General features: G+C 37.6%; 1 protein-coding gene across 2 annotated transcripts in view; it reads left to right on the forward strand.

Moving 5' to 3' along the window:
• Positions 1-13,598, forward strand: part of LOC127625693 (band 4.1-like protein 3) — a 218,949-nt gene that overhangs the window by 202,555 nt on the left and 2,796 nt on the right. Inside the window, exons 15-20 of one of the 2 annotated variants that reach the window (XM_052101039.1) lie at positions 5,422-5,502; positions 5,779-5,826; positions 7,033-7,128; positions 8,742-8,822; positions 9,453-9,569; positions 11,170-13,598. The exon at positions 11,170-13,598 is cut by the window's right edge and continues 2,796 nt beyond it. In XM_052101039.1, the coding sequence (XP_051956999.1) occupies positions 5,422-5,502; positions 5,779-5,826; positions 7,033-7,128; positions 8,742-8,822; positions 9,453-9,569; positions 11,170-11,175 (429 nt within the window). In that variant the 3' untranslated portion in view covers positions 11,176-13,598. The remainder of the gene's footprint in view (positions 1-5,421; positions 5,503-5,778; positions 5,827-7,032; positions 7,129-8,741; positions 8,823-9,452; positions 9,570-11,169) is intronic. The other variant, XM_052101040.1, reaches the window with a different exon arrangement.

A 13,598-nucleotide genomic window follows, 5' to 3' on the forward strand; every position in this document is an offset into this window, starting at 1 on the left:
AACCAAAGTAAGTGTTGGATGGTTGACAACTGCTGTTAATGTATGCAAAAATGTAATCTGAAATAAAAGACGTCTGAGGTGGTACAGGCCAAAATCAATATTTTAGGTGGACAGACATTTGATGTGTGTAGCAGCCAATAATGTATATTACTGTTAATGTAATAACTGACAATAACTTTATAAATGTTCCATTCTTAATGTAATAAAACTCAATAATGTAATAACTTACCAATAATTTATTAACATTTCTGAACCAATAAAGTAATAACTTTTTGCCCATAATGTAATAAGTTCTTACATTTATTACAAAAAATAATAAAAATTTTAATAACGGGAGCCAATAATATAATAATATACTTATATCACTGTGAGTTTAAGTTTTATTTATTAAATGTAAGACTTTACTGTTGCTTCTTTCTAATAGCTGCTCACAATCTGACCAGTCCTGACCCCTGAATCTTAGTCCTAACTCTGAGAAAACACACACAACCCACACACACTCTCTCTCTCTTCTCTGTCTCTCTCTCTCTCTCTCTCTCTCTCTCTCTTTCTCTCTCTCTCTGAGGATTGTGGGATTGGTGGGAGGAACATGCAGGGAGGAAGGCAAAGGGCTGGTCGGTGTGGGCAATTTGAGAAAAAAAAATATAAATATAATTTATTTAGTGATTGTACATTTGTGTTTAATTATTTAATTTAGTTAATTGTCGAGTCTGTATTTACTATTTTGTGTTGCGTTTTTGTAGACCTCGCTATGGGTTCTCATTCTGGAGAGCCAGGGGCTCTCACCCGCCGACACGGGATCCGCTGCTCGCCAGACACCGGTGGGTCGGTAGAGGACTGCCTGCTGCTGGCTTGCTCGGTTGTGGGAAGTAATAATATAATTTCGGCATCGAGGATGAATAATGCTGTAGTGATTTTTTTTTTAGCGGAACACAGCTAGTTGATAAACTAGTTGAACAGGGATTTGTTATTAAAGGGAATTTTATGCAGGTTTCACTGTTAGTGACACCTTTAACTAAAGTAATTAAAATGAACTTTTAGAAAGAGAATTGAGTCAGTATGGTAAACTAATGGGTCCAATAAATTGCTGTCGCTGTGTTGTAAAGACCCGGGGTTGAAACGTGCAGTCATAGAAGACAACCCTAGTGCTGTTATTGAGGTGGCATTGACCTTTCATGTAGGGGGAGTAAGATGTGTGGTGTTTGCTAGTTCAGACGTGATCAAAAGTTTTAAGTGTGGGAGTCCAGGACACCAGAGGAAATCGTGCCCCATGAAAGAGCAGGGACATGATACTGCTGGCGGGGAGCTGGTAGGGGGTGATCGAGGAACACGGGAGGAAGAGAGAGAGAGAGAGAGAGAGAAGAGAGAGAGATATGTATGTTGTGTGTGTTTTCTCAAGAGTTAGGACTAAGATTCAGGGGTTAGGATTGGTCAGGTTTTGAGCAGCTATTTGAAAGAAGCAACAGTAAGGGTAAGTGCTATGGAAGTCTGAAATGTAATAAATAAAACTTAAACCCACAGTGATTATACGTTATCACAGTATATTATTACATTATCTGGTCCAATTATTAAAATTTTATTATTTTGTATTAACCCAGCCAATAATGTAATAGCCAGCCAATAATGTAAGAACGTATTACATTATGGGCAAAAAGTTATTATGTTCCCCGTCTGTCGATCACTTCGACGTTGTGTCTGTTGTGGCAAAACTATAATTAAACAAATGGCATCACAAGATAAGAGACATCAGGATCCAAATTATATTTTAAAAGATAGTTTATTCTTTTAAAAGAGGTTTGTTCACAAAAATATCGTGACAGCTACCTCGCAATAGGAACAAGACCTCACTCACACAGAAAACACATGGCCAATTTATACCCCCGTCCTCAAAGTCCCTTCTTCCGTAATTTTCCACTCATCCCAGTAAAACCAGATTTAGCTGGTTTTAGAAATACAAATGGCTCTTCTAAGCCCCCTGGGTTTTACTGTCCTTACATCTGTGAGGTCATCAAAAGGCTATATAAACGCTATCTTTTCCTGAAGACAGTGCCCCCGTGAAATTCAACAAAAGGCTTTATTTATGGCTAAATAATCCCTCTGTCAAGAGTTAAAAGGCTTTTTCCTGACCATCTATTTTACTGTGTGTGTGTCTTTGTTCCTGCCAGGTGAATAGGAAAATACCAGAGGAGAGAAACACATGATTGAATCGAAAGAAAATCCACATAATGTCTTAAAGTAAATAAGAAAAAGTAAAATATACATTTTCCACAACATGTCGAAGAAGTGACACTAGGGGTCTCTCTTGAGAATATACCGCTGATCTATGAAAAAAGGCCAATGAGAAGTTGGCAGACAGAATTTGCATGTCCGGCCCCCGGACATGTGGGTATAAAGGTGGGGAAATATTTCATTCACAAATTTTCTTCGGAGCTGATGGTCGTGTATGCAGCGAGTTGCGAGTCACACACACCTGATCTACGGCTTTCTCCTTCTTGCTTCGACAGCGCAAACTAAAAGAGTTTATAAAAGAGTGATTTTCTCTTAAAGAGTATTTTCCTCTAAAAGAGCAATACACAGCGGCGTTGAACGTCCTTTTTAGGATGCATCTTTATAAAGATGCCTTTCCGCCCCTGTGTAGTTCCTGGATGCGGTAGAATGCTCTCCGCTTCAGACGGCCACAGGCGCTGTCTCGTGTGTCTCTACGAACACAGAGACAGTGTTTGTGGATGGTTCATGTTCTTACTGCGAGAACATGACCATGGCAACGTTGCGGTTGCGGCTTTCCTTCAATGTAAGGAACGCCACTCCAGCCGCCCCCCGTGTCGCTCCTTCTTCCCACGGGATTGAGGACGACGCGGCTGGTGATGGTGGCGATCTGGGGATGGTAGTGGCTCGGTTCACTAGGTACACCCCCGCGAACCACCAGCCCCTGGCACGCTCGTTGACTTCCGTCCGGGCTCGAGGCAACAGCGGCTCGCCTCACAGCCAGCCTGCCTATCCTCTGGAGCCTCTCGAGCTGGATGAGCTCGCCTCTGCATCGGAGAGCGGTCGCTCATCTGACGCGGATGACTTGTCTGGGCTGCCACCTTCGGGCCAGCACGCCCAGGCTGAGGCTGACGCCCAGATGTCCGACATGCTTGCCCGGGTCGCCGCCAGCATGGGGCTGGACTTACCGCAGTACACGGCGAACATGCCAAATCCCTGCGCGTGGAAATCGCGACCCTCTTACTACAAAGACGCGATAGAGCCTGTCTCTCCAACCGAGATGAAGATGTCCCTTCGGCATGTCCCTGTACCCTCGCGTCTTTACGAAGGTTGCAGAGGCAGCCCTTGCCCTGCTCTGAGAAGCCGGCATCTGCATACTCAACTACCTCGATGACTGGCTCATCCTGGCCCACTCCCGAGAGTAACTATGCGCCCATAGGGACCAGGTGCTCAGGCACCTCAGCCGCTTAGGGCTTCAGGTCAACTGGGAAAAGAGCAAGCTCGCCCCGGTTCAGAGCATCTCTTTTCTCAGCATGGAGTTAGACTCAGTCTCAATGTCAGCGCGCCTCACCAACGAGCGCACGCAGTCAGTGCTGGAAAGCTTGGCTTCCTTCAGGCCAGGCACTGCGGTCCTTTCAAAAATTTCCAGAGGCTCCTGGGGTATATGGCGTCCTCTGCGGCGGTCATGCCACTGGGGTTGATGCATATGAGACTGCTTCAGCACTGGCTCTAGACTCGAATCCCGAGACGAGCATGGCGCCGTGGCACGCACCATGTGATGGTCACCCCCGCCTGCCGCCAAACATTCAAACCCTGGACAGACCTCTGCTTTCTGCGGGCAGGAGTCCCCTTGCAGCAGGTGTCCCGATGCGTCCTGGTAACGACCGATGCCTCCAAATTGGGTTGGGGCGCCGTGTGCAATGGGCACGCAGCACACGGCTCCCTGGATGACTCATGCCTTGCCCTCTGAGTCCGCAATTCAGCGGAGGAATTCAGCGACCCAATCCACTGCGGGTACTCAGATCTACCCTGTACTGGAATAGGTGCTCCACAGGTCAGGGCTCCTACATGGACTTCCCCCTGTGTGTATTTTCCACAGTACGGTCCCCTTACGAGTGGACCTGCGTCTCCCTTGGGCAGTTCCCACTGCCCCCCAGTCGCAGTGTCTGTAGCAACTCCTCCCTCCGAAGAGGCGGGATCTATGTGACATGCAAATTCTGTCTGCCAACTTCTCATTGGCATTTCTTCATAGATCAGAGGTATAGTCGGTGCTCAATAGAGACCTTAGTGTTGCTTCTTTGACACAACGTCTCATTCCCTCCATCAGGGAATGGAGGTTACATCCGTAACCTAGACATTATTGGTTCAGAAATGTTATTACATTATTGGAAAGTTATTACATTAATGGCAGTTATTACATTATTGGCTGCTACAATGTGTTTAAATGTACCTAATATTCATGCTATGTTAGTCTTATATTAGATAATAGTTTATCTAACATACTGTATTATATATAATATATTATATATAATACAGTAGTAACATAGAATGTACAGTTTAGTGTGTTTGTAGTATAATGTATTATTTGCACTGTTATTATTATTGTTGTTGTTCTTGTTAATCATAAAATATACAGAATTAATGGGTGAGTGCAAATAGTCACTCCAAAGTTTAATATTTCTGCTGGAAGGCAAATAATTGTTTTAGCAAGGATAAAATAAATAAATAATAAAAAATAAAAAATAAAACAGGGTAAATTAATGAGACTGTTAATGACATAGAAAAATCCACATTAATCTCTGGAAGCTGTGTGCGTATGTGTCTATCTTTATGTTAATGTGTATGTGCGCATTGCCCTGCAGGTGTCTTGTTAAAATGTAATACTGCGTACCTCAATGACATCGATTTAGCAAAACTGATGAGCCAAAGCCAAGAGTTTTAGAGGTTATCACTTTCAGAGTTGGGTAATAGCAGTCAGATGGCCTAGTGAAATACTCAGCCTTGCCCTTATTATCTCCTCATATTATTTGATGTGTGTGTGTGTGTGTGTGTGTGTGTGTGTGTGTGTGTGTGTGTGTGTGTGTGTGTGTGTGTGTGTGTGTGTGTGTGCGTGTTTTTGTGATTTACGAGGACAATTTTGTAAGTTACAAATTAGTAATTACAAGGGTATTATGCTATAAATGTGATTTATGAGGACATTTGTAGTGTCCCCATAATTCAAATCGCTTAAAAATCATACTAAACAATGTTTTATTGAAAATGTAAAAATGCAGAAGGTTTTCTGTGAGGGTTAGGTTTAGGGGTTGTGTTAGGTTTAGAGGATAGAATCTATAGTTTGTACAGTATAAAAGTCATTATGTCTATGGAAAGTCCTCATAATGATAGGTAGACCAACATGTGTGTGTGTGTGTGTGTGTGTGTGTGTGTGTGTGACAGCAGTCTATGCAGGAGGATAAGACTATTGTCAACTGCAAGGAGACTAGTTCTGACGTCATACAGCCACAGAAGGTAAACTCGGTAGGTGTCCATTGAGCTTGTCCTGCATATTCCCTTCTGAAATGCCTTGTGTGCACAGAAACGTTACTGTTTGTGCCTTTCAAAATCAACAATGTGTATCTTATATTTTTCTCATATTGATGAATTCAGCAATATCTGCTGCTGTACTTCAGTAAAAGCTATGCTGCCATCCATTGGCAAAGAAGCTGTATGTCCTGCTTTGATAACTCTTTTTATGCTGTTCTCCCCTGACAAATCCTGTTTCATATGTTGATTCTCTTGTCATGTTTGTTGCAGAGACAGGAAGAGGGCAGAGTTAAGGAGGTTAAAGAGAACGGGTCCCCTGTGAGTCAACGCACATAATACATTATTAAAAACATACAGAGATATGAAGTGTTTTATTAAACATCAGATAATCTGTTAACACTTTCTATGAAGCATACACTCCCATCAAATGTGTGTGTAAAAGTTGCCTCTCATTGCCTTAAATACCGTTTGATCTAAAGGCTTATTCTTAAATTCTTAAAATGAGTTTACTGTTATGTTTGGGTATGTATGGGTATGTTGCTGGGCATGCATGCTGTTGTTACTAGTTAGTAGAAATGAAATTTTAAAATGTTATCACGTGTGGGGTAGGTTGGAACCTGCTATTAAACTGATGAAATGAAAATTCTCTCTTTATCATCCCAGATGTGTATGAATTTCTTAATTTGATTTAATTTGAATTTTTATTGTTGAGGATAACCCCTTGAGATGAAACATCTCGTTTTCAAGGGGGTCCTCTCTTCTGCAAAACAAAATTGAAGGTTTTAAGAAGAATATCTCAGGGCTGGTTAAAGGGGGAGATTTACAGGAAATTAAGACTTAAATATTGATCTGTTTCTCACCCACACCTGTCTTCTTGCTTCAGAATATATTGATTTAACCACTGGAGTATATGGATTACATGTATGCTGACTTTGTGATTTTTTAAAGATTTTAAGTTTTGTCACCATTACTTTGCATTGTGAGGACCAGCAGAGCTAAAATATTTGTTTAATAATCTCCGTTTGTGTTCAGTAGAAGAAAGAAAGTCATAAATATCTGGGATGACATGAGGGTGTGTAAATGATGTGAGAATTTTCATTTTTGGGTCACCTATCCCTTTAAATGAGTGGCATTGGTTTCATCTGAAAACTGAGGGGAATAAATGTGTACAGTGTAGTTTTGTGTTCACTTGTTTACCCAACAACTGTTACAAAAATATGATACTGAAATTTTAGAATTCATAAAAAGTATTTTAATTTAAGAGTTAGCATTTGAAACTAACATTCAAAACCACTACTATAGATAACACATCTGTGTAATTTACTGTAATTTGTGTCAGTTACTTAGAAATAGCCTGTCAAAATCTGTTTAATGTATATATTTATACACACACTAAATTATAAAGGTATTTATTTTGCTTTATAACATTCTGTTAGGGATTTTGTTTCCTTAGTTTTTGCAGTTTATGTCAGTTTGGTCTCTATTTAATCGTAACATGTTTAATGTCACATGGATTTATTATAGGTAAGGACAAACAGTCTGGCAAGAGATTTTGTTGCCTCTCCTCTCACCGTCACCACAGAAAACGTTACCTCAGCCACCACGACTCAAGTGACGAAGGTACAAGACATGTGTCTTATCAATCTAGAGTTTGAGAATGTCCCTTTGAACAAACAAAGATAAATATTCTGATGTCGTCCTCTAGTGCTGCTTAATAGAGCTTTAGTTACTCAATCATGTGTGAAGTCAATTTCTCAGGAAGTTATTTGTGAACCATAATAAGATAATTACGTTATAATTAAAAATGTTAAGCTTGTTCAGTTGATGGTTTTAAAGTGATCTCATTAGTATTCATAGGTATTCAAACAGAAAGAACAGTTCTAGCACCTATATATTCTAATAGACAATGAAACATACATTATCAATAAGTATTGACAGCTTCTACATTGGAAAGACACGAATAATGACTTCAAAATGAATAAAGAATTCTTCCGAACAATACAAAAAATAAATAAAAAAATACTAGACTGATTATCCAATAACAAGCAAATGATAAAGTGAAATTTAAAATAAAAACATACACATTTACAATGCAACAATTAGTCTGTGAACTCAATATGACTAAGGAGTAAACTTTATGAATGAAAATGTGCATGGTGCGATTTCAAGTTGAAATCAGTGTTACAGGTTAAGGTTGGGCAGGGAGGAGGCGGGAACCGGCTGAACAGTCAACATAGTTTTCAACCTCAACTTAAAACCAACATAAACAAACATGCAGCGTGGCTGCGTGCATCTCTCTCTCTCTCTCTCTCTCTCTCTCTCTAAACAGTGCTTCTAGTTGCCCCTTATCTCGCTCTCCCATTGATCAGCTGATTCATTGCCAGCCTTGCTCCAGCACGGCCCGGCCATGCCCTCCTCCTTGACACTATATCATACACATTTTCCACTTGTCACAGATATGTCTATGTCAATGTTAAACTTTTTGACCGTGACATATGAGAACAGACCTCTGTATCTCACTCGCTCCTCATGCAGGCGATCAGGCAGCGTGTGAGGTCAGGGCGGGGTGAAGTGATTGCTTTCTAAAGGGGTGGTTACACTTCACTTCATGCTTTATTTACTACCATTCAAATAAATCTGAACACAGGAGAACAGAAATGCAAGCTCATGCGAATACATTTCGTACTCCGCTGCATACACTAGTTATAAGTTTGACGAACTCTGACCTGTGTATCCATGACAAGATGACGCATGACGAATAGAAGATTGAATGTGTCTAGGTCTATGTGCGCTTCAGAGTGAACAACTCAGAAGATTGAATGAATAATAATAATAATAATAAAACAATAAATAGTGTTATGAAATATACAAGGCATATGAAAACAATACATTTAATAGAGTTTAATTTAAACAGGGGCTTTTCATTTATTTTTATTTTTTTATTTTGTATTGCACTTCCGGATTAAACCTTGTCCACATCCGATTATATCCAAATACAGATACAAATAATTGTAAAAGATTCAGCTATAGATAATGTCTTTGCTGCACACATGCTGTTAATGTGTTGGCATTGTACATTTAAATGTTGAATCATACAAAACACAAAAATGTATGAATACACGTTGCATAGGAATACCTACAATAATGAGATCATTATAAACTGGCAGATAATGTAATATCTTGTCAGATGTGCAGTTCTTTCTCTGTATGAAAGTATGTTTGGCTTGTTTCAGACAGTGAAAGGAGGATATGCAGAGACCAGGATTGAGAAAAGAATTGTCATAACAGGAGATGACGATGTGGACCAGCATCAGGTAAGCAGTAAATAACATGTAATTACAATGAAAAATATATTTATTTTTCCCTTGTGTTTTGTAATGTTACTTTTGTGTACATTGAGGTCTAAAAGTCTGAGATCATGTTAAAAATCTGGATTTATTTTATTTTTTTATTTAACCTGTACAAAGAAGAAATATTTAATGTTGTGCACAATATTTAGGTCACTAATCAAATATAATCATATTTGAGTTATTGAGCATGTTAAGTTGTTTGTACAGGAGGTAAGGTAAGGTTTTCTTGCAACCATTAAAGCAAGAGGATATTTGGAACATTCCCAAATAATGCTGGATTAAAGGGACAGTTAATTAAAGGGAATTTCTCTCATAATTTACTTACCCTTATGTCATCCCATATGTGTATGACTAACTTTCTTCTGCAAAACACATATTACGATTTTTTGAAGAAAATTTCAGCTCTGTAGCTTCAATCAAGAGTGAATGTGTGCCAAAATGACTCAAAATGCTGATAATATAATTCATGATAAAAACAAATTATGCATTTTCACTAGTGGTCTCAGACTTTTGAGGCCATTGTATATGTACAGTACAGTATGTGCTAAAGTTCACTGTAGAATTATAACTGTAAATAACCATAAATTGTTGTAGGCTCTTGCAATGGCAATACAGGAAGCCAAACAACAGCATCCCGACATGCTAGTGACTAAGGCAGTAGTGGTCAGGGAAACAGACTCTTCCTATGAAGAGAAACATCGGACATCTGAGGTATGGGAAACACACAACATTAATGTAGATTATAGCCTACTCTTTATTTAAAAATGTTTACACTTAGTACCTTATTAAAAGATAACTTATTATTATCATATTATTATCTTATCTTAGAATTTTATCGTAATATTTACCTTTTCATAACATATGGTAATGACAGTTAAATATAATAATTAGTGCTGTCAGTAGATTCAACTTTTTAAAACAAAGATAGGAATACACTAAAATAACACCAATTCAAATAACATTAAACGTTTCCCAAAGTCTAGGTGGGAGTTTGACTAATTGAAAGAACTAGTCCCCAGATAAGTTGCATATTCATTGCAATGGGCATTAAATCTCTTAAACTCTCATTCTCTACAATAGTAATCTTCTGGTAGACTGTGGCAGTCTATTTTGTTACAGCAATACGTTCATAGACTGTCACAAGTTCCATCTAGGCTTGTTTTGTAGAACAAATAGCATTAAGAGCTCCTTTCCCCATCACTTTATCAGCGACACTGAATCACTGCTGTGTGTGTTTGTGGTGTGTGTGTCAATGAAATGACTCTGGGTGGACACATTGCAAAGGTTTCGACCTTCCAACCAGTATGTATGCTGGTTTATGCTGTATTAATGGTTAATAGCAAAAAGAAAAATTAACACAACACGTTAAACTTTTTTGGATTAACGCGTTAATTTTGACAGCTCTAGTTATAATATCTATACATGGTTACATGTGTAAAGTGTATTGTGCATTTTAATACAGGATTTAATTTGTTTTAATGCGTTATACTCTTTATAGGTATATAAGCATAAACAGGTCTTGTAAGTGATTGCATCTGGTTACAATTATTCACAAGAATATTCATGATATGCTGTATCACAGAAATATAATTTGTGCTTGTTTCTCAGTTGAAAAAAAAAAAAATATAGTAATGCACTTGCAGTGGGTGTCTATGGGGAGATTGTAAAGCGCCAGAATAAATTATCACAAAGTAATATCCACAAGACACAACATTACACAGTTCATATTAGCATGAGATTAGTGTGATAGTCTCTTAGCAGCCTTGCTTGTGCAAACCCAGTAACCTTTCAATGCCATAAAGGGACATAATTTAACTATCCATAAAGCAGGTTTTTTTTTATTTACTGAGAGAATTTTATATTATTATGAATTATTTGGTAATTGAAAGTGCTGTCAATAGAGCTTAAGTTTTACAGACGCAAGAATATTCCTCAACATAAAACATCATTTGCAGCTTATTTTACTTCCAAAAGGTGACATATTTTCAAATGCAACAGAATATTCAACAAGAAAAAATGTAGGTCAGGACTTGAATTGATCCTTTGAGAATTGATTGGATTGTGAAATGTGGTCTCGATAAGAGACTTTGAGTACTGTTTACTGATTAATTGTGCACAATAAGACTAGGTTAATTTTAATTTCATGTTGACTTAAAGTATAACTTTATAAGAAATTGTACAGGCTACATAGAAAGTGTTACCATCATTTTATGCACATAGTGTATATTTTATTGTATTCTTAACATTATTATATTGAACATTACCCCATGTTTATGTGTGTGTATTCTGTGCATTGTTCCTTCTGTTCCAGTCTTGATCACTAGAGGGTGCTGTTCGGATCAGTGACAAGAAGATCAGCTCTGGATGGATATCAATTTAACTTTATATTTCAATCAAGAGAAGATGACTTACGCTACTGAAAAATGTACACAACAAAAACACCCATGTGTTTAGCTCCCCCTAACTACTGCTTTGGCCCCCTCTGTCCTTCTGTTTAGCCAAACCCCAGGCCAACAATATCCCATTTTCTGATGTCAATACAATGTACTGTACCATGCAGAGTACTTACCTTCAACTATAACAACCGTAGTCTGAGTCAACTGCCTGAATTGTATACATGTCAATAGTTTAACCTTATATTTAGAATGAATGAAAAAAAATATATATACTGAAAGTGTTGGCAAAATTACCCCATGCTGTCATGTATGCACTTGTGACTTGATCAGTCTTAGGTCCCAGAATTAAACTGATCTTTTGTTGATTTATTTTTTTTTTTTTTTTTAATAACTCATAAATCTTGTCCGACAAATTGCCACTACTCCATTATTTTTCTTTTCTAGCATGTACTATATATTTCTCAGTTCATAAGAACATTGTCCAGGAGATTCGGTCTTCCATTATGGATTCATGCATGACTTTTAAGGATTTCCCGGAAGAACGTTTACAGAGGGACAGACACAAGCTACATACCTGTGCTGGCCTCTAAAGATGACCCCCGGCCAGCCTGTAGTGTTAACTGTCACTAATATACTCCAATGTTGTCTTTTTAGCTTTGTAAAGATTTTTCAAATATAGTTGATCAAGTGTTTGCTTGTTAAATATAAATATTTATCAGTTAGATTATCATATGCATTTGCATGAAATAAAACCCAGATAAGCCAGTCCAGATAACTGAGAGCAGTTATAAATGTTATAGATAATTATATACCCTGCATGTTTAAACAACTGAAGGGACAAAGCAAAATGACACCAGACCTTCACGTGGTGTATATTGGCTTGACATCCATGAAAACAGTTTATTTGTTCACTGGGTCAAACCAATCTCTCCATTGTCAACTTGACACTACGGTTCTGTTACAAAACCTAGTGAACTGCCTACGTAGGCAGCCTTTTAAGGCATCATAGGCGTGCTTCCAAGCAAAGGATGTTCCAAAAGAAATGACTTGCTTTCGACCAAATTTAAATGCAGCGTTGCAGATAATCTTCTATTCCAGTATGTATTCCGATGAGCCCAGAGAAAAAAATCCATCCAAAGATGGCGGATGAAGCAAGAACAATATTGATTATTCAGTAACACTTTACAATAAGGTTCAATTTGTTAACGTTAGTTAATACATTAGGATCATGAATAAACAACTAACAATGCATTTTTACATAATTTAATAATCTTTGTTAATTTTTAGTTAATAAAAATACAATTGTTCATTGTTAGTTAATGTTAGTTTATATTGCATAAACTATTGTTAACAAATACAACCTTGGATATTAAAAATGTATTGCTATGTGTTGAACTTAATATTAACTAAGATTAATGAATGGTTAACAAGTATTGTTCATTGTTAGTTAATGTTAACTAATGTTGTTAACAAATTGAACCTTATTTTGAAGTGTTACCGATTATTCTTATATTTAATTAATTACCCCAAATTATCTGAATTTATTTTTAGTCTAATTAAAAATGGGCTATTTTATCTAATACTTGTTTCTGCTATGTATTTTGATTGCTGTTTTATTTTTGCATGAGGAGTGCTATTTGTATGACACACAGAGTTGCTGCCTAGGTAGTGTTCCAAATCAATTTCAATAAGGATGCTTCCTATGTACATGGTATGCAGTAGACTGCAAGGGGGCTCACAGGTTTTGTTGCAGTTATCAGAATGATGCTTTTGATGGGTGATATTGGAATTTATATCAGTACAATTTTAATAGAGATGTTTTATTTAAATATCAGTTATCATATGAGGATGTGTTATATTTTTCTTTGCATTCGTTTTTTAAGTTATGCTGTATGACTTTGATATATTTGTATTTATGTGATCGCTGAATGTGAGCCCTTGGGTTTTCCATCTCCAAAACATCACCATACAGCAGTGTGAATATTATGTCTATCTATGTGCATATTCCACATAGATAATTTTTTGAAATATATGTCATGAAAAATTATCATCATATACTATGCATTCTAAGTAGCCTGAGAATACAGCGAATTGAGGAGATTTGGATACTGTGAGCTGTTCTTGTCATGTAATCTGCAATAATGAATATGTTTATAGATAAAACGGTGATTATGTATACTATGTTTGTTCTGCATTATGGTTATATGTAAAATTGTGTCATTGTTAACCATGGCTCGGTCTCTTTACCCTACTGTACTTCTCACTGCTGTCTCTTGGGGGATGGAAGACCCTTGGAAAATGTCTGAACTGCTGTTGAAAAAAGCCCCATCACACAAACGATCTT

The sequence above is a fragment of the Xyrauchen texanus genome, chromosome 32 (genome assembly GCF_025860055.1).
Source record: "Xyrauchen texanus isolate HMW12.3.18 chromosome 32, RBS_HiC_50CHRs, whole genome shotgun sequence".
In the NCBI taxonomy this organism is placed as follows: Eukaryota; Metazoa; Chordata; class Actinopteri; order Cypriniformes; family Catostomidae; genus Xyrauchen; species Xyrauchen texanus.